We start from the raw sequence: 21,543 nt of genomic DNA on the forward strand, positions 1-21,543 counted from the left end.
TTTTTTAAGCAAAGTACAGCATCAATATCTCATCTTTTATAAAAGGCAGCCACATCAATAGTTTTACAGTTAGAATTATTATTATTACTACAAAGCTATAAACCCCCCTTGGCTTGGTATCCTCTGATCCGCACATTTTTGTTCATAAAGTAGATTTGCAACACCGCTGTGAGATGGCGACGCTTTTCAAACCTTACCTAATACGTTCCTCCGACTATGGACACGCAACGCAAGCTATGCAAATATTTCAAGTGAAATAAAAAGTGCTTTTTGAGAGGCTGGAAATTACCGCGGGGCAAGACAAAACGGAATCTAAACTTTCCATTTCACGCACAGCGTTCCGGGAGAGCTTTGACAGGCGCGCTACCGCCTCAAAAAGAAGTCGGGAGCGAGCGATTCGGGCGCTCCCATTGGTTCCCGCGCCACGCTTAATCTCCTGTCAACTCGCCTTCAAGACACTCTCCCAGGAAGTCTCCTGCCCATCCATCACTGGAGGAGATGCCCCCCCAGAGGAGGTTTGAATCACAGCAATTAGTATTCACACGCCAACCATCAAGACTTACAATCCCTGTGCGGCGTGGCGCCCGTTGATCGACGGCGTCATCGGCGCGAGGTACAAATTGCCACCGTGAAGCAAATTACGGCGAGAACGAAGACGGCTGCGTACCTCCTCCAAGTATAAAGCCACGGCAATTTGGCTGAGCGTCAAATTGTAAAGTCAATGGAAGTGAATAAGTGTATAGCCAATGAGTAAAAAAAAATATATAATGTCATCTTCCTCTGCCCAGGATGCATCGTACCAGTAATTAGCCTAATGGTAAAAGTACACTGGGCAAGGTGTCAGTCAATAATGTTCATTTTCTGCCAGACTTCCCAACTGAAATGGTATGGACATCTATTGTCGTCAGTGGGAGTGATTTCGGAATATCAGGGAAGAAAATAAATACAGATAATAGCTTGAAATTGCTACTAAAAGCGTTGAAGACCCAGACATGACGATGTAAATGACCAATTTAACGCCAATTTTCAAAAGTTATATCCCAAGATTACACACCAGGATGAGCTAACTGACATTTTGCAGCTGAAATATTGTCCAAACTATAAATGAAATCATTCATTTGACAAAAAAACCCAACCAAAACCCTACCTGACCTTAAACATTGATATATTGTGATTTTTGTGACATCTCTAATATAAAGATACAACAATACAACCATTCATCATTGTAAAAGTTGCAAAGAAGTCAAACTTGAGTAAAATATAAGATTCAAAAACCTTCTTAGAGCCACACCTGACTTCCCCATGACTATATTTCATAGAACCAAAACATAGAGGGAAAAAAAGGCAAGAAATCAGCAAACAAGTACATGCCAAGGGAAAAACTGCGTTATTTTTTATGTTAAGTGAGAAGAAGAAAGTGAAAAAGTGGTGAAAAAGAAGCACTAACCCCTCAAAAGGACTCACAAACCCCCAATGCAGCATTCTATGAATTCTACTAACTCTAAAGAGTCCATTCAAAGTCAAGCTGAAGGTTATTGGTTAATTCAGAGCGCCAAACAAACAAAAAAACAAACCGGCTTACCTCTATTAGGGCCTGTGCTTTGGGATGCATCATTTCCTGGGAAATTGAGGACAAATTTAGCAAAATATCACCATTTCTCATTGAATTGTTGAAATTCCAGACTCAGAACGGGTCTACTTATAAATTGAGGTCCTACTTTACAGTCCTATTCTGCAACCCTACCAAATCCCAACCATTCAAACGAATAATCCCATAACGAATTGAAAACATTTGTCATTTATCCATTGTTTTTGGGCGGGTAGAGTTCCAGACTCCAAACAGGTTATAAGATAAGCAGTTTATGTTTAATCCTTATTACTTAAACAAACATGGCTTTGCCTCCAACAGGCGTAAACAACAAAAAACGTAAATTCACTTGAAATGAAAGATATTTTTTTAGCTAAATTGACGGTAACAGACCTCCAAACGATGATTTATTCATTGCTCGCCACAACACGAACTGGACGTCTATCACCGCCAATGACAGCTTATAAGATAAAACCGTTTCCGGCTTTAAAAATGCAATTAATTTGAAGCTACAACCCAGGAGAGAGAAAAAAAAATATCACAGCACAGCGTCCACTTCCATATGCAAGTACTTCAATCGATATAATATATGCATCCATGTTTGATGTTTGTTCACGTTATCTCGCTATTTCATGCATAGCTTAACATACGTAATATAAAATGCAAGGACAAGCCTGTGATGTTTGTATCAAAAGTTTGGGAAACCACTTGGTATGTTTGAAAGGCGTATATAACACACAAAATAATCATACTTTAACACCAAAATCACACTTTTTTTTGGATAAAACATGTTCTTATCCGCTTGGAAGGCATATTTCACATCACGCTAATGCAATCCTGGCATGAATCTAACGTCATTGAGCCATGAATCCCGCCAAGGACGGCCATGGTGCGATTCACACTCGCCTGGAGTCTCGGTGAATAACTCACGGTTTGCCGCTAAATAAGAGAGACATCAACGGACTAACTCTACCGACCGCCACCTGGCGGAAGATGCAAATTGAATCCAAAATTTGGAACGGTGGCCGGCCAAGGACAGCAGGAGCTCGTATTACCCACTCGCGCCGATCGTCTCTTTGGCAAGGGCTCGCCGTTTCAAATCTGGCGCGAGCCATCGTTCGGCCCGCAGGCGTCCCGGAACACGAGTCGATCTCGGGATTGTTCCCACTTGTTTGTGATTAGACAATGGAGGCGGAGTTTGGAGCAGGTTGTATATCAATTAGGACTTAAAAGGCGGGAGGGCTTTTACTGCGATGGCCTTTGACCCCCAAGGGCCGGCAGAGCAAATTCTTGTTGCTGCGTGTCTAACGGGGAGAATTTAGAAACCAGCTTCTTTCTATTAACAGACACTCATTCACAGTTTGAAAAAAAACAGTAATGGGTGTCCTTTGTATACTTGTTTGTTCAAAATTTGCCATTTTAGGACAGTGTTGGAATGCAAAAGTTATTCCGGAATAGTTTTCTTCTATAGTTCTGCGAATTTTTTGACTATTTTTCAGCATTGTAAGCCTTCCATGTAGATAAATATATATAATGTATTATTTGTACATGTATATTTTTTTAATGTACCACTAAGGGGCGGGGCTCGGTGACCAAGTGGTTAACACATTGCCCTCACAGTTCTGAGGTCGAAGGTTCAATCCCAGGTGGGTCCTCACTGTGTGGAGTTTACATATTGTCCCTGGGCTTGTGTGGGGTTTTTCCAGGTAGTCCAGATCCCTCCCACATCGCCCCAAAAAATGCATGCTTAGCTAATTGTATGCTAAATTCTCCATAGGTATGAGAGTGAGCATGAATGGTTGTCCGTCTCCTTGTACCCTACGATTGGCTGGCCACCCATAGTTGGTTGGAATAGGCCCCATGACTCCCCACGACCCTTGTGAGGCTAAGTAGTTCAGAAAATGAATGAAAATAAGGATTGGAATGCCATTGACAGTCCAGTTTGACAGCGATTGAACATCTGTGTTATCAATAGCCATTAATGAATGAACACTATATAAATACACTTCAAAAACCCTGAAAATACTGAAATTGGGTTCAAATTCCAATCACATGATCAGATCTGGCACAACCCCAGTGACTGTGACACGGTAGCTGTTCCGATTTTCAGTCATTCGTCTTCCAACGCTCTACCCCAATATTTTCCCTTGGCTTTCCCCAAGACGCCTCAAGTAGAATTTGGGAGACATTTTCCACACACTCCCTTGATTGAACAGCTTCAAACACTTTTCCCCCCTCGTCGATCCGCACGCTCACACACACAAGGGAATGGCGCTAATCCTGATCTTCTCCACAAGCAAAGGGATCATCTCGCTGTAAATCACACAGAGCTCTTTGTGATCAAAGTAACCCATCGCTGTTCGAACACACCCGTCGGCAAGGTCAACATCTCCCTTGTTTTTCACCTTGGGTGGAATACCGATTGTTTATTTTCAAGGCACTTTTTCCTATCAGATTATTTAAGAATATCGACTTTAACTCTTTCGGTACCATTGACGTCAATACCAGATTTCTAGTACATGTCCAATCCATTTTAAATTGAAGGGCGGCAGCGAATGAATGTCCATTCACTCCCTGCCACCCTCCAACTACAAAAGGATTGGGCGTCTATCTACATCAATGCAAGCCAGGATGAAAAATTGCCAAGCATCCCCACACATTCAAACAAGCATGGAATATAAAACCCCAACATGGTCAAATCCCAAAAGCGTAACAAAGGATTTGGACGAGAGAGGATAAAGAAAAGGGGGTTATGGGTGTTCATTTCATTAAATAAATTCATCCAATTACAATTGGAGAGCAAATTCTGCTTAAAAAAAACCCTATTAAAATAGCCAAACTTTGCAGTTCCTCGCTCACAACGCCCCCTGCCGTCCACCTTTATAAAAATGACAGCCAACTAGTAAGTATTCTGCAGCAAACACGCACGTGAATAAATGCGCGTTGCAATATAATTAGAGTGCAAAAATAAAATAAAATAAAAACCTCTTTAGTATAACTGGATCTCATTTTACCTTGTGCGTGCAATGCCAAGAGAAGCACGCAAATCCCCGCACACATCTGCGCCATCGCACCTCAATTCTCCCGAGGGGTCTTCTCTGTTAGAACAGCGTACAAAGAGCGTGCATGCAACTTGCGCAAATCCCGCTTGCAGGGCGCTCAAAGGGGGGAGAGCAGAAAAAACACACACGCTCGCTTGCTTGCAGAGTGGAGGGTCCCCTTGGTCCAAACTGGGCTGCTACCTCCAAAAAAAGCCAAGCCGAAAACTAGCAATCGAGGCGGTGTCCGAGCATCAATTAAAACGGGACTTGTGCGTCAAGCGAGTCGCTGTGGTTCCATCCGAGTCTTGGAGCTCGACGGCCGGCCGGACTGCCTGGCTGGCAGGGGGTTGGGGGGTGGGAGTTGTTTCCCAAGACTTCAACCGTCCGTCCCCCTTCTCCTCGGACCGAGTGCTTCAAGTTTCCCTCCCCGGTAGGAGGAAGTGAAAAGATCCGGAATGATCTCCTGGAGCGAAGGTTGTCAATTCCCAGCAGAGGCAACGGAGCTCCACGCTGAGGCAAGGCGATCGTGCAAACTGGCGGCTTCCCGACCGAGAGTGGCAGGCAGGCAAAAGCGGCCGGGAGAGGGAGAGAGTTAGAGACGGGCGTCCCTCCTCCGGAATCCGAAGGGGGGAGCTCGGGATCGACGTCGAAGAGGAGGGAGGAGTCGGGAAAACTGGATTGACTGGCGGCCAAAACATAGTCGCTCGTGCATCTTTACTTGATTTTGGGCAATGATTTTGACAGTTTTGCCATTTTGTTTGTCATTGTTATTGAAGAAGAGAACTTGCTTGTTTGTTTGATTTGTTTCCCCCTTTACATTTGTGGCTCTTGCGTTTGAAAGCAACATTTTAAATTGTTTTTAATGTATTTATTGGATGTAGTATTTATTGACTGGATGCCATTGACGGCCATGGACGTCCAAAACAGTTTGACTGATTAATCGGTCAAATTGGATTTGATTATTGATCGCCATCAATGATCGTGATACATAGTCACCAATGCCAGCCGTCCAAGTTGAAATTAATTTTGTATATAACTTTTAATGCCAGTGATTGCATTAAAGGCAACAACTAAATAATCCAGGGAAGAGTGGGTTAAAACTGTATTGTTTTGCCAAATATATTTATCATATTACTAAAATTACATTTGCAGAAGAGAAAATGTCCAAAATGAAGAAAATCCAATGAAAGTATGGGGTATTTTTCTTCTTCTTTTTTTAAATATGAAGGCAAATGAGCTATAAATATATGTATACAAATAATACATATATAATAAAACTTGCTGGTGCCTCCTGAAACCTTCTTTATAAGTAAAGATGAGCTCCTGCCAAGTCAATGTTTAGTTTTGTCTAACGACGAGGCAAAGTGGAAACTCCCGAGCGTGTTAAATTTCGCTTGGTGTAAGCACAAAGAGAGCTCCAATACTTTTGCCCTGTTCAATGGCGGTAATCACTCGCCTTCTCTACTTCCCAAAGGGCCGGCATTGGGTTCACCGTGGGATCAATGGTCAGCTTCCTCTTGAGCGTCAGAAGCCGTAAAAAAAACAACAACTCTTCTTCGGCCCTTTGGATTTGCCGCATTGACTCCGACGTTCAGGGTTATCATCGATTTTTATCCACGTTGATGACATTTGACTCTTCTGTAGAATAAACTTTACCACTTGGAGATTCTGCGCTATGTTGAGTTCGAAGTACTTTCAGCGTGAAGTTCTTGTGCTATGTTGAGTTTAAAGTACTTTGAGTATAAAGTGGGTCATGCGCGTATCCTGTCAACTGTGGCGTTGCAGTTTGCTATTCATGTTTGAGTTAAATGACTACAGGCTTGTAGATAAGGAAGCACGGCTGGAAGTGAATGTGACTAAAATGTTCTGCTGTTTACATTAGCATCTGCTGGGTTTGAATACATTGTGCAAAGCCAGAAGCCGTTCATTTTTTTTTTATTCTCGTTACACTTGGTTTGAACTCCCATTTTGGAAGCATAGGAAAAGCAGTTTTTGTTGTTTTTGGACGATGCTTATCATTGGGCTCACTAAACTGAAAGCTCCGATGATAAAATGCTAAGCAAATCTGTCATTCAGCAGTTGTCGTTAGCTGAGATGTTCCAGATCCGATAATATGATTAGAAATCAAGTACAGTGATGTTATTTTCCAGAGAATCAAAATTCGGTAAAAAATATTTCTAAAATGTACTTATTTTTAAGTATAAAAATAACTGGCTCCTATTGAAGGTGATAGACAGCCAATCAATTTTGATCATCATTAAATGGTTCGACAATTACAGTAGATTTCTTGCCCCGTTAGTATTCAAATTAGCTTATATACCGTATTTTCAGGACTATAAGGTGCACTTATAAGTCTTACATTTTCTCCAAAATAGACATGGTGCCTTATAATCCAGTGTTCTTTATATTTGGAAAGAAAAAAAATGTGTCATTTGTTGAGGGTGCGCCTTATAGTCGTGAAAATACGGTATGTATATATGTCAATTTTGCCATTATTTTAACCACAATACCATTTGATGGGTGATTTACTAATAGAACCACAATTTCCACATTTAAAATAAGCATCCTTAATTTGACAATCAAGACAAACTAAGATAGACACTTTCCTTAAGTAATGTTGTTTATCAGTTAGCATATTTCAACTTTGTGAGTCCTTCAAACTGCAGATCTGCTTCAAATGCAGCATATGCAAATGCAAAAGCAATGAAACCCAATTTACGCCAATATCGCTTCCATATTTCATGAGCGCTTTTGAAAAGGCCTTCCAGGAATAAATAACATCCACATTAAAAGGGAAAGACTTGATTAGCGCTTCTGTACGTTTTTTTTTTTTTTACGGTGCAATGCTGCTGCTCCATGTGCAGTCACGGTTACTCCAGCACAAGAGAACATATCAAATATCACTTCATAATTCAAAACCATCTACACGCAGGGGACTTCAAATCGAGAATAACTTCATATTATTTTAAACCAATCCATACGTAGTTAAGGTTTGATGGCAGCTCGAATGAATTCAAAAACAGCAGTGGAGCAACCAGGGTTGAGTTCTTTACTGTTGGGATTTTCCACACGCCTTTCCAAGCCAAACTAGGACAAAATTATGGCTTACTCAAGCAATTCTTTTCAAGCTAGTTTTTTTTCTTCTTTGTATTCTTTGTCTAAGTTACGAAGTGCGACTTCTTTCAGGATAAAACAATGACACGTGTTGGATGGGATCCGTGGCGCCGCCATATGCGATTTGGCATCCATCTCCTATTGTAAATAATAGCTGAGTATCAGTAGATGATCTACTTAATTCTTTGTATTTTCTTTTACTGTGTTGGCAAAATATTAAACTTTTGGGGCTCATAACAAGTTTTAGGCATTATTTTCCAGTTCAACTTAGTTGTATTCAATTAAACTTCTACAAAGTTAGATGATATTTAAAAATACGCTGTCATCACATTAGTTTACAGTGAAAAATGACTTTTTTTCCCAAATCAAATCAAAAATCAAAGGCCTTTATAGTCATCATACACAGCTGCGTATAACACAAAATTGGCATTAAGAATTTTATTAGACACAGTTGTGTATGAGGACAATAAAGGCTTTTGATTTTTGATTTGATTTGGGGAAAAAAAGTCATTTTTCACAATAAACTTATATGCAAGCCCAATTATTTTCATGATTTTAATTTTATTATATATATATTTTTCTGGTAGAGTTTAAAAACTGCATTGAAGAAAAAAATGAGAGTATTTACAGGTGAATGATTGTTTCCAGTATCAAATTTAAGTAAGTAAAGCACATTTTGGTGTAAAAATATGTTTTTAATGCAATTTAAGTTTACTTTGTTAGGTTTACTTTCAATTACGTTCATGATTTTATTCTATTATATTTTTTCTAGTAGTGTTAAAAACTGCATTGAATAAAATGAAGTTACAGGTTAATGATTGTTTTCAGTGTCAAATTTAAGTAAATTAACCAAATTTTGGTCTATCTTTTTTTGTTTTAATGCAAGGTAAGTTTACTTTGTTAAGTTTAGTTTTGTAGATGTTAGACTTTAACTGCATTGTGAAAAACTCTTTGAACACAAACCCAAAAAAGTCGATTTTCACCTGCACCATGTTTGATCAATAATTGAGATCGACCTAAGCATCTCGAACCTTTGTTATACGATCCTTTTGGGAAGACCACCCACTATAAAATGGATGGGACATCCACTAGAGGGAAAAAAATCATTTAAATTCATAGCATAAGAATGAAAAGAGCCACGTGATTGGACGTCTATTATCACCAAAAAGAGTTCAAGTGAATCTTGAACGAGTTAAAGAGATTATTAAAAAACTGTCTTCACTCTTTGAAAGTAAATGTCAGCATTTCTCTATGTGGAAATAGAAGTCCTCCACTTTGAATTCTATTTCCTCATCCACACTCAAAAGTGCTAAGATGTTGCCGAATGAAGTTCAGCAAAAGATAGATCTGTGCTTACCGGGAAGATAATGACACTTGCACTGATAGATGCTTCTCAACTATCTATCAACGGCCTTCTTTCTCACCACTTGAAGCCGTCATGGCGTCAGTCCTGCCACAAGCATAAGTGAACCCTCCTTTTTTGCAAAAAATATCCCTCAAAATGTGTTACTTTCACACCTCAGCGCATAGAAATTGACAACATTTCGACTTGGAAAAACAAAAGAACTCATCGTCACAATCAATTCAAGCTGAAACCACTCGAGGTAAACTGAGGTCGATACACTTCTTGATAAACTGAGAATACTATACTTGTAAAGTTACCATAGCAGAACAGCCAATTACTACAAATCTTGAGTAGTTTAGTTCAGCATATTTAACTAAAACAATAAATATGCATTTTATATCAAAACTTCAATTTCCCCATTACAAAATATGCTTTTTGACGATTGACAGCTCTCCTATAATATACAGTACAATATAAGTATAATATAATACAGTAGTCTTTATAATATCCAATGCAATATACTCCATCCATACAATTCATTTTGACCCTCATACAATCCAATTCAATTCTTCCCATGTGACAAAATACACTTCAATTTCCATGTAATAGGATATGATTCTTTGACAATTTAGTCACATACTATACAGTTGCCCTCAGCTATGGTGACGCAAAACAATTCAGTCAAGTTACAAAGCAATGCAATCGACAATTTACCAATGGCAATTCAATAGATCAATTAGCATGCTATTCACTCTACTCAAAGTATGATTTACTCAATTTCCCAAATGATTCACTGTACTTACAATGCAACTCTAATTATAACGCCATACATGTACCTCTCCATCTCTAATGATACCCTCAAATCCCATCTTAAATGGTGTTTAATTACTCGATTGCATCCTCAAAATTCAGCAATCATGCTTTGCCGCATCATCAAGACAAAAAAAAGGCCCTGAATTGATAAAGTGTTGACTCGCCAAGGGTTTGATTACTTCTAAGAAATTCCCGAACTGTTTAAGGGACGATTTAAAGTCAGCCACGCCCACAATTCCGCCCGTTCCCGGCTCAGCATGCAGTAAGAGCAGAGGAACGTGGGCAAGGTCGGAGCAAGAAAAGCAAACTATGGTGGGACGATAAGAGCAGATGGAGAAGGTGACACCGAAAATCATCAAAATTGGCTTGCTTTTGCTTTGGAAAAATATGACTATCCACATTCCAAATCTCAATCCAATCAGAAATGACAGTGACTGGTCAAACAAATATGACATATGACCCGGTAGCGAGTTCCAATTTTATTCCAATTCCAAAGTTTCATTAAAAAGTATGCCAACAATTTGTTGTCTGAGTTGTTTTTTCATGTTGAGGGCAGCCGTATAAGTTCTGCCTAGCAACAAATAACATCACAAACGCTTCACAAAAAAATCCACTAATAATCTTAATAATACTATTATCGTATTTTCTATTTTTGTACTATAAGGTGCTTCTAAAATGTGTTAATTCTCTCAAAACTTGGTATGGCGCCTTAAAATCCAATGCAACTAAAACCGTATTGACCTGAATATAAGACGATGTTTTTTTCATTGAAAAAATATTGAAAAAGTAGGGCTCGTCTTACATTCAGGATTTAGACATATCCATTCACAACACCCTTTGTTATTTTATCACATTTATATATGAAACTAGGCCATTCATTGAATATGCACCCTATTGTGCAAATCATTTTAAATCATTATGCATTTCCGGCTATGTTTTATTCCCTCCATAGCTGGAAAAATAAGAATAACAACACCAACAAAAAAACTCAAGTAGCACAATACAAGAAATCCACAAAAGAAGAGTTAAACTGCTTCATATCCTAAACACCAAAACAAAACCGTAGCTGGAATGAAAGTTAAAATGCAGTAGGAAGAATACTGCAGCTATTTTTCACCTACTGCCTGAGGCTACTCATTTTATTTCCATTATCAAAAAGGAGCGCATCAATAAAAACACATTTGCATGGAGACAGTCCGTACTGTATTTGCCTTCCATTTACGTCCAGTGATTTATTTCATCGCTCTATAGGTTTATTACAAAAGTGTGACTCTTCCCTGGTTTATGCCGTGTTATATATTCTAATGCTGGTTGAGAAAAGCCCACAAAATTAAGATGAGTAGGCTTTGATTTGTTTTTTTACAGTTCTTACTGCACATATTTCCATTAGGATATCTATCTAATTGCATATGAAATGCTTTTAGCATGCATTTGAACTCTCTTCTTCATTTTGACTTGTCATCTTAAGCATTAAAGTGCAAAATACAAGTTTCAAAAAAGATATCAATGAAAGCACTGCAGGCGACAGCTTTAATTTGCGTCATTTGAGTGTTATCTCAATATATATACGCGTCATTGCACTAAATAGACTTGCATTTTAAAAAGCATAGCCCATTTGATGGCTTTGACTAATATTAATTGGGCTATTGATTGTAGAAACATTCCGATTTCAAAACAAATCTTTTCTAGCAACGTTGGATCATTTTGAGTACAAAAGAAAGAAAAATAAAGTCAGAATTTTGTTTCAAGCTGTAATTACAGCATGTCTGGCCCTTTAAATGATGTCTGGTTACAATAGGCCACGACTAGAAAGATTAATTATCGAATAATAGTAAGGTGAATTTTCATTTGAATTCACTGCCACAGTTCTGAGGTCGAGGGTTCGAACCCAGGTGGCTCCGCACTGTGTTGAGTTTGCATGATCTTCCCGGGCTTGCATGGGTTTTGTTCGGGTATCTGCCACGTTAAAAAATCATGCATGCTAGGCTAATGTTATGCTAAATTTTCCTTAGATACGAATGCGTGTGATTGGTTGTTTGTCTCATTGTGTCCTCCGATTGGCTGGCCACCTTTTCAGGGTGTCCATAGTTAGCTGGGATAGGCTCTAGCACCCCCAAGGACCCTTGTGAGCATATGCGGTTCAGAAAATGAATGAATGAATGTTCTTAAGAGCCTGAAAAAGCATTTTCTTGGGTAAAAAAAATTCTTAACTATAGTTGATGGTTCATTTTGACTGATTTTGTCGAATATTTTTTTAATTGCGTGAAAACCATAAAACATTTCTATGGCATTTCACCAGTTAGTAACAAGTGTCAAAATGATTGTTCTGGGACAAATAAGAATTTACCGTCCCCATTTTGACTATCTGTCAACTGTCCATCAAAATGATGTCTTGCGTCAACATTTTACAGATGTCTTGTCATAAAACTAAACGAGCTACAAGCTGATGGAGACCATTTTCTGGAATCATGCAAATTTTTCAGAGGGTTATGCCACAGAGATAAGCCTGCCCGTCGGACTCCTCCCTCCGTCACGACTCGACGTGTGGCGTCGCTCGCTGGGCTCATTCAGTCCGTATCGAAGCATGTATCAAAGTGGATTAATTAGCCGAGGTCTGCTGTCACACTCGAAATCCGGATTAGCCATTAGCGCATATCTCAAGGAAGGACGAGTGTAAGTGGACGTTCTTAAGTGTGTCCATCATTTCTTTGATGTGATGCACTATCAAAATTCATGTCTTTTGCCAAGGAAATCATTTCGTCCCTATTACATTTTAATAAACGACATTCCATCACGACTTTAGCGATGTATTATTTAACGTGTCATTTACTTGAGTAAAAAATGGCCAAGTGAATTCAAAAATAGTGAATGAAAAGACGATATAATCCCTTATTTGGATCCTTATTTTTCATGTTGTTTGTGTTATGTGGTGTTTAATTAAGTGATCCTGTTCTGTATCGTCCAATCAGGTCCATCGTTGCCCTTGTGTTCGACTATTGTGTCTTCCTCATTAATTTCCTAGTTTCCGTTGAAGTTCTGTTGGATAAATAGGTCTTTGTGGTCATTAATCTAAGTGTAATTTGTTAAAGATGTTGTCTTTGACTTAACTTAACTACTTCTGACTTTGCTTGTGTAGCTTACTTCGTTTTTTTTGGTCAATTACTCGTTATAATGCAAGAGAAGAATCCTGGCAAGGCAATTTTATAGAAATTTGCAATTACTCTTAAAAAAAAACATTACTCTCACTAGAAAATATTGCTTTGGGTAAAATTGATTTAGAGTTTTATCAAACAACTAAATTATGTTGCCAAAACTCAGAATTGGGTTCTGTAGTATTTGTTTTGTGTCCTTATTTTTTTGCTAATGCGGGAAACAATGACGATACCTCATAAATTCGGCCTTAAAAGACATGGATGACGAATCTTAGCTCCTTATTCATTACAAACAATAAATTTCTCAATATATAAAATGAGAATTGAATATTCCATCGCCCAAAAGGAATGAAATACAATAGCAAGCACCACGTATCAGTCCAGCAAGGCGGGCGGGAGGTCCGAGTGCACGGGTGGGTGATATCTGCACATCTTTAATTTCGGTCTCGGGCTTCAAAGACCCCGGCGAGAGAAAATGAGAGCGCTGCCGAGTGACCGGTGGGCTATCAGCAAATGGCTGGGCAGTGACACTGGGCTCATCAGCAAAACCCTCCCAAAGCTGCAATCATTTCGCCTGAACCGTTCTAGCCGTGGGTGACTTCAACTTCCACCTTATTGCATGTGGGGGGCTGTATTGTATGGAACAAATGACATCTCGCAACATGGGGGTATCTTTCCCGAATTAAATATAGAAATAAGGGTTGCCATACACTTAAAATCTGTATTTTACTATGTCAGTCAGTTACCAAACTACGAAATACGCATTTTGTATCAAAACTAGGAAAATAAAAAGCAGAAAATCAAATAAAATTAAGCAATTTTCACGCAAAGCAGCAAGTCAAACCACCATCTGCACCTCAGATAGCCGAGGTTACCCTTATACTAATTGAGGCTACCCCTATACTAGCCAAGGCTACCCCTCTAATAGCCAAGGCTACACGTCCGTTAGACATGTCCACGTTTTATTTTTTACAGCAATTAACTTGAAAAAAATAGGTGTTTTTGGCTTGCCATTTTAACTTGGATGAAAATTAATTTCAAAATGCAATGTCATGTTCTAATTAACTTTTCCAGATTGTCCAAATGTTCAATTATTTTGAAAGTAAAGTCAGTTCCTCACTAAATGTGGGCTTTCTTAACAGATGTTCTCTTAGATTTGCTCTATGAGTTTTCTTATTACTTTGCAGGAATTAACTATTCCAAAAAAATAGAAAAGTGAATAATATAAAGCATTAATTTTGTACGTATTGCTGGTAAATGCAATGAGAAAATGGGCCTGAAAATCAGCAAATTCTCTTCACTAGCTACTAAATATGATTTTTTGACGTTTGGCATCTATGATATATTAAAACATATATAAATACATTGCCTTAAGCCGCTTATCCACAGTAGAGTCGCGGTGGTGCTGGAGCCTATCCCAGCTAACGACAAGTAGTAGGCGGAGTAGCTCCTTTATTGGTTACCATCCAATTACAGGGTAGATTGAAATAACTTCATATAAAATGAAAACAAATACAACTTTATGTGTTTTATAAGTACAGAACCAACCAAAGTTGGGTGTCAAAATCCGAAACTTAAAAAAAAATTCACCCAATGACTCGACAAGTGGCCGTTGAGCTTTTTCAGGGATGCTCCAGGCCAAAAAAAAAAAAAAAAAACATCCTCCATGTTGGGCAGAATATCACACACTAAAGAAAACAGAATGTAATCAATTTAGCTAGTGGTGGCTTATCTACAATTGCAGATCCCCCCCCCCCCCCCCCCATTGCCTTGACAGTATTCCTTCCTTTCCCTTTTTATTTATTTCCTCCCATTATCTTTGAAGTCTGAAAATGTTGCTTCCTAGGGTAAAAACAACTTTTTTTGTCAACTTGATGAGACAGCTTGTTAGCAAACCAGGTGAGTACTGATAACCCGATTTCCACCGAACAAATAAGTCGGCCTTTGGACTGTCACCAAGTTTCCTTCCCGTTTATTTGAGAGTATGTATTTATTCATCTATGTTAGGATTTATTTACCGCTAGGTGACTTATATTCCTCAGGCGTGTTTGATCTCCTCCAATCAGATTGCACCTTATCGGGCGGAGCAGACCGCGGCGAAGCCGTCGTGGAATAGCGCGCTTTGACTGAGCTCTCAATCCGCTTGTCGCGCATTAGCACGCCATTACCGACGCGCCGTTGGAGGTCGGTATCTAAATGAAAAAAAAAAACGTCGGGAAAGAAGGAATCGACGGCGTTTATCGGCGATGTTATCGAGAGTTGCTGCGACATGGTTTTGATGACTTGTGACTTGACGCAAACTAAATCTCTAGTCAGATTTATTTATGTAAACATATCCGCTATTATATATATTCATTTATCTTTGGTACTGCTTAGAGTTGTTGGGGATTGTCGGAGTCTATCCCAGGTGACTGGTCGCCGGTCAGCTGTAAAGGCGGACAGGGAGATAAACGACCATGCAGACTCACATTCATACCACCAATACAATGTTAAATAATAAAAAAATATGATTGGACGCCAACGCCAGAGTGAAATATTAATTTCATATAAATACAATGGTTAATAATAAAAAACATAGAAGTAATTATTATGATTAAACGTCAATGCCAGAAAGTGAGTTATCTATTTTTTTATATATAAAATGGTTAATAATAAAATAAATATATAAATAATCATTATGATTGGACATCAATGCCAGAAAGTGAGTTATTAATTTTACATAAATACAATGGTTGATAATAAGAAATATATAAGTAATTATTATGATTGGATGTCAACGGCAGAAAGTGAGTTATTAATTTTATATAAATACAATGGTTAATAATAAAAAATATATAAGTAATTATTATGATTCGAAGTCAATACCAGAAAGTTAATTATTAATTTTACATAAATACAATGGTTAATAATTTAAAAAATGAATTATTATAATTGGGCGTCAATGCCAGAAAGTGAGTGATTAATTTAATATAAATACAATGGTTAATAATAAAAATATATAATGGTATTTGGCCACTTATCATAATGAGGGTCAAGACTAGAGTCTTTAACCTAGTATGAATCTCTTTGCGATGTGTAGGGAAACCAGAGTACCCGGAAAAGACCCACGCAAGCTCAGGGAGAACATGTAAACTCCATACAAGAACCCCAATTGGGATTGAACACTTGATTTGAGAACTGCGAGGCCAATACGCTAGCCATAATTTGCACATTTTCACTAAAATGAATGGATGTTAATGTATAACTCTGAAAATTTGCAATGACTGTTAATCTCATGGATGCACTGATGAAAGTCAGATTTTTCTTTCACGTATTCTTTTATGAAAAAGCCACAATGGGACAACAAATTAAAAACCACTGTCCATTTCTACTACATGTATCGCCTTCATTCTCAGCCAAAATGTTTCCGTCAGCAAATCGGCCATTTCATTTTCTTGACAATCACCAACTAGTGATCTCATTTGATTTAATCTGTCGTTTCCGTTAATACGAGTCCTAAAAAAAAACACAACACAAAAATGGAGCAGAAGGAACGAAGCCTCTTTTTGGCGCCCCGTCTCGATTATCATCCATCTGTTCAATTAACTGTCCGCTTTTTCACCAAATGAATGAAAAGCCAGCGACAAAAAAAAACCCAGTCGATAACGCCGAGACCACAAATTGAAACTATAGCCTCATGCATTTTAGAGTGGGCGGCCCGAAAACGGACACGGATTTCGCCCATTGCGGGGGAAAAAGGAAGAATTAAACTAATTTCCCAAAAAAAAAACTTGCATAATATCGATATCTGGCCTCTTTCCGACAGGCGATAAGCATAATGAGCTTTTCTTTCTTTCCCCGTTTGCATCCGAGGAAATGGCATTGCGCTTGTTAGAGATGTAACCCTCATTATCTGCTTGGGACTTTCTTCAATTCAATTCCAGTCTGAGTTAGTTTCATTTTTTTTTGGCCTTTCCTCGACTTGTAGGAGTGGAAAACTGTTTTTATCGTAACTTTCAAGGCTAAATTAGAACAGTGAGGCTTTATTGTTCTGGCGTGAGATTTGGACATCTGTTGCTCACCTTCTACTCCTTCGTATAAAAAGGGTGGAACCTTGGATAAAGGAGGTCACGACATGAGATTAGGGAGAATAAAGAAGCTCTGTTTGGAGAACTGACCTGAGGTCTGAAGTCGCATTTGGGAAATAAAGGGAAATTAGCGCATTATAGTGCAGAAGGGACGAAAATTTGGCTGAAAAATGACATGTTCTTTGGTAGGTTTTTTTTGGGGATTTTGTGATGTGGATGAAATATGATATGATAACAGATATGATATGTCCCCAATTTAATCACGTTATCTGAAATTGCGCGATTATCAAGGTAATCAGAATTAGCCGTAAAAGATAGTTTTTTAAATATTTTTTTTAATTAATAACTCATTTTCTGGTGTTGACGTCCAATCATAATGATTAGTTATATGTTTTTATTATTAACCATTGTATTTATATAAAATTATTAAATCACTTTCTGGCGTTGACATCCAATAGTAATAATTACTTATATATTTTTTTTAATATTAACCATTGTATTTATATAAAATTAATAACTCACTTTCTGGCTTTGACGTCCCATCCTAATAATTTCTTTTTTTTATTATTACCCATTGTATTTATATAAAATTAATAACACTTTCTGGCTTTGACATGCCATCATAATGATTACTTATATTTTTTTATTATTAACCATTGTATTTACATAGTATTTGAAATCAGGGTGTTCAAATGAGGGTTATAAAGGTGGGTTTAAGAATGCTTTAAGGGTTTCAGCTCATGATGAAAAACCAAGGTTAGCGGACAGCCAGTTATGTAAGAAACGCGGAGGCTGCCGGGCGTGCTGACTCGCCGTGGACTTTTCGCCTCTTTTACCATTGAGGCTTCTCTTTAAAAAAGTAAGTCAGACTTACAAACCAACTGAATCAAAATATCATCTACCATATCACACATCTTCACCCTCACAATCATACTACCGCCATTATCGAGAATCAAGCCCACACCAAAGTCATGCAAGTCGACCACTACAGCATCAGGAAGCTCATAATATATTTTGGGTATGAAATATGAATGATGTTTTGCACGAATCACAGTGCCGTTTGGTCCGTGACGTCGGGTTGTCTTTCTGTTTTCTGTCAGTCGTATGTTGTTTTTTTGTTTGTGCGAGGAACAAGATGGCGGCCTGTGTCAAGTGTGTGTGTTTGTGTGTGCGTGTGTGTGTGTGTTTGTGTGTGTCCCCTCCGACTGATTTTCTGCTCTAATTCCCTGCTTTAAATTAGGCAAGAGGCATCAAATATGAACAGCACTGAGATATTCTGAAGAGGTCACATGACGTGCGGAAGGGGGATGAATACTTCAGAAGCGCAATACACACATGAACTGATATCAAATCATTATTAATAGAGATAATTTATGCAAAAAAAATCCCCCCAAAAATATTACCACATAAAAACAAAATATAACGAACAATAAATATAAAAATATTAAGACTAAGAGTTTAAATAAAATGATTTCTTAAGTTAAAATTGACATATGGAATATTAAAGTAGAAAACTAATAATAAAAATGGAGAAAAATCCCCCAAAAATTATTTACATACAAAAACAAATAATAACTAACTATAAATTTAAAAATATTAAGAATAAAAGGTTGAAATAAAATGTTTTCTTAAATGAAAATATACATATATAATATTAAAGTAGAAAACTAATAATAAATATGTAAAAGAAAAACTCATTCATTCTCAACAAGGTCACAGGGGTGCTGGAGCTGATCCCAGTTTACTGGGTAATCAGTGGACAACCAATCACAGGGCACAAAGAGACGGACTACTTACTATTCACCATTCAAAATAGATTTTTCATATATCAATGGCGGCCAATGAGTCGATACTTTGAATTTTTTAACCCTTTTAAACCAGATTTCGATCCTCTGTTTAACAAATTCATGTTGGTACTTGCATCTTCCTATTTTTTTAAAACTGTTAAATGAACGTCCATCAAGTGTTCAGCTACTGTAGCACACACACACACACACAAGTCATTTTTCCCTGCGGGCGCCTTTTTCGGCATCTCCCATCTCGCCAGGCAGCAGACATATTAGTAGCTAGCGGCGAGAGGCTAAGACCCGTCGCTGTGATTTATTCCGAATCCGCCGGGCCCCCCGACCCAGCGGGAGAGTCTTGTCAATCCCGCCGGCATCACCTAGGGCTCACGTCAAAAAAAATAAAATAGAATAAAACTTGCTGACAGTTGTTTACAAAAATCAGACGTCCCGCAGATTGGAATCTAAATTGCCTTTGTTTTCATTTTTCTGAACTTATTCATAAAAGTTGATGGTGATGGATGTCCAATCTATTCGGGACATTTTTCTTTCTCAAATGTTTTAATGACATTCTTAAAAGCCAGGGGTCAAAAACTCACAGCCCAAGGGCCAATTGCAGCTTAATTTAAAAGCCATTAGCAATATTAAATAGAATGACTGAAGGAAATAGAAGTTAATTTCCAAAATTAAAGAAAATACATTGAAAAAAAGAGAAATGAAGGCATAAATTCTTATAATTTTGCCTTGGGATTTTTTTAAAAATGTATAAAAAAAATATTTTATCCAATCATTTTGACTGGGAGTCCCATCAGAAATCATCAACCCACCCAACCTCAAAAAACAATAAATATTTAAACCATAAAACCACTTTTTTCCAACAAAAAAAGCCTTTATGTTCAATTTATCTCTTTGACTAACTACCACAGCACATGCCTTATAACCTGAGCTGGTGTTGGTGTTCTAAACCACTTTCACAACTGTCCCAGAAGGGGTTAAAGTCCCCCATGCCTTTTATTTTGAAATTCCAATTGAATATGCTTACTTGGTCGGCGTGAGTGCATTTTCATAAGCTGTTTGTTCATTTGTGTTCACATCCTGCTTTCAAAGACTGTTTATGTGCAACACGACGGCCATGTGATGGAAGTGCGGACATTAAACCCTCCCGCCCCCTATTCGCTCCCATATTGTATTCCCGGTGGGAAGCATTCATCCTGGTAAGGTTTATTCATGAGGACAGGCCAGTTTTATAAATAGAACCATGCCGCATTTCGCCAGCGACTCGGCAAAGAGAACGGAAGCTTTTCCTCGACATATATGCCCCCGGATTTGCTAATGACTTTCGCCCACCCACCATTAACGCAGAAAAAAAATCATCTTACTGATGCCTCTGATAAGCCACAGCCAATTTTACAATGGACGTGTGCTACTCTTTGTTTTTCGTAGCTTTTCCTCGGATCCGGCAGTGGGGTATTTTGTCTGGGTAATGACAGTCAGTGTTCATTTTTCAGTGGAGTTGAAGTCGGTAGATAACACGGGTCAGCAACAAAATGTTATACTGCAGAAAAACTATCATTTCCCAATGATTCAGGTGTGCTGATGTGGCTGTCATATTCATTTTTTTGCATTGTTTATAATTTTTTTTAATCATTTCAAATTGTGTATGGCATATAACAACTTTTGTACAGGATTTTTTTGAAAAAAAAAATCTTGCCTTACTCTTTCCAGATTGTCTCGGTCACTGTTATCTTAAGAAAAATTAATCGTCGCTAATATTGTCATGTTTTAAGCATGATATATGCACCCATATTTATTTCACTATATAAATATAGCGTGTCAGCAAGCAATGTACCCAAACAGTCAATATTTCAGCATCATACAGCGACATCTACAGAATCTTGAATTTAGTGCATACTGATTGGCCACATCGTCCACTTTGTAGAACATTTTAGACTTTTAAGTGCGCCCTATGTGAGTAAAAATGTGTTTTTTTATCGCTTAATAAGGGGAATTGTAATCATTCATAAGGAGTGTAATTGGCCGAGATATATTTTTCAATCACATCTAGAAATAGACATATCTATCAAACTTTGTACTTTGTTTTCAACCAGGTCTATCATTCAATCACTAAACCCTTTCAATCAAAATAGATTGGACACCAAGCATCATCAATGGCATAGAAACAATCACTCAAAGTTCTGTGTCAATTCCATTTATCAATGTAAGAACATAAACCATCATTTTTGTTCCACCACCTCCATAACGGCATGACCGCAACCTTTTGATGAAAGCCTCCAATTCCAAGCATGATCATTTTTGTGGGCGTTAGACAACCTGTGCGCACTTTCACCTCCCCGGACGCCATTTGTGTATTTCCGCTTGAGATAAATAACAGCCAAAAGTCATTAGCGAGAGAGTATATCGCCAGTACCGCAAGAGGAAGCGCTGCCCCCAGCCATGTCACGATACGTTAGGGTCATCCGCAAATAGGTAGCGGGGATACGAAGCGAACACGTCAGGCCCGCTTAGGTCACGGTAGAACAAAAAGCAGTCCACCAAGCGCCTCCCTATTGTTTCCCTACGTATTCATGTGTCTTAATCACGAGGGCGCCGAGTATTTTACGGCCAGAAGGTGGCAGGAA

General features: G+C 38.2%; 2 protein-coding genes across 6 annotated transcripts in view; both read right to left on the reverse strand.

Moving 5' to 3' along the window:
- Positions 1–5,213, reverse strand: part of nectin1b (nectin cell adhesion molecule 1b) — a 136,375-nt gene extending 131,162 nt beyond the window's left edge. Inside the window, exons 1-2 of one of the 5 annotated variants that reach the window (XM_077722010.1) lie at positions 4,603–5,212; positions 1,583–1,618 (exon numbers count right to left, since the gene is read on the reverse strand). In XM_077722010.1, the coding sequence (XP_077578136.1) occupies positions 1,583–1,618; positions 4,603–4,657 (91 nt within the window). In that variant the 5' untranslated portion in view covers positions 4,658–5,212. Of the gene's footprint in view, positions 1–1,582; positions 1,619–4,602 lie in introns of all 5 variants that reach the window. The other 4 variants (XM_077722012.1, XM_077722013.1, XM_077722014.1 and 1 more) reach the window with 4 other exon arrangements.
- A 2,518-nt stretch (positions 5,214–7,731) lies between these two features.
- LOC144200961 (F-box only protein 40) overlaps positions 7,732–21,543 on the reverse strand; it is a 75,021-nt gene continuing 61,209 nt past the window's right edge. The window contains exon 7 of the mRNA XM_077723362.1: positions 7,732–7,881. The gene's annotated coding sequence lies outside the window, so the exon portion shown is untranslated. The remainder of the gene's footprint in view (positions 7,882–21,543) is intronic.

The sequence above is a fragment of the Stigmatopora nigra genome, chromosome 8 (assembly GCF_051989575.1).
Source record: "Stigmatopora nigra isolate UIUO_SnigA chromosome 8, RoL_Snig_1.1, whole genome shotgun sequence".
Classification (NCBI taxonomy): Eukaryota; Metazoa; Chordata; class Actinopteri; order Syngnathiformes; family Syngnathidae; genus Stigmatopora; species Stigmatopora nigra.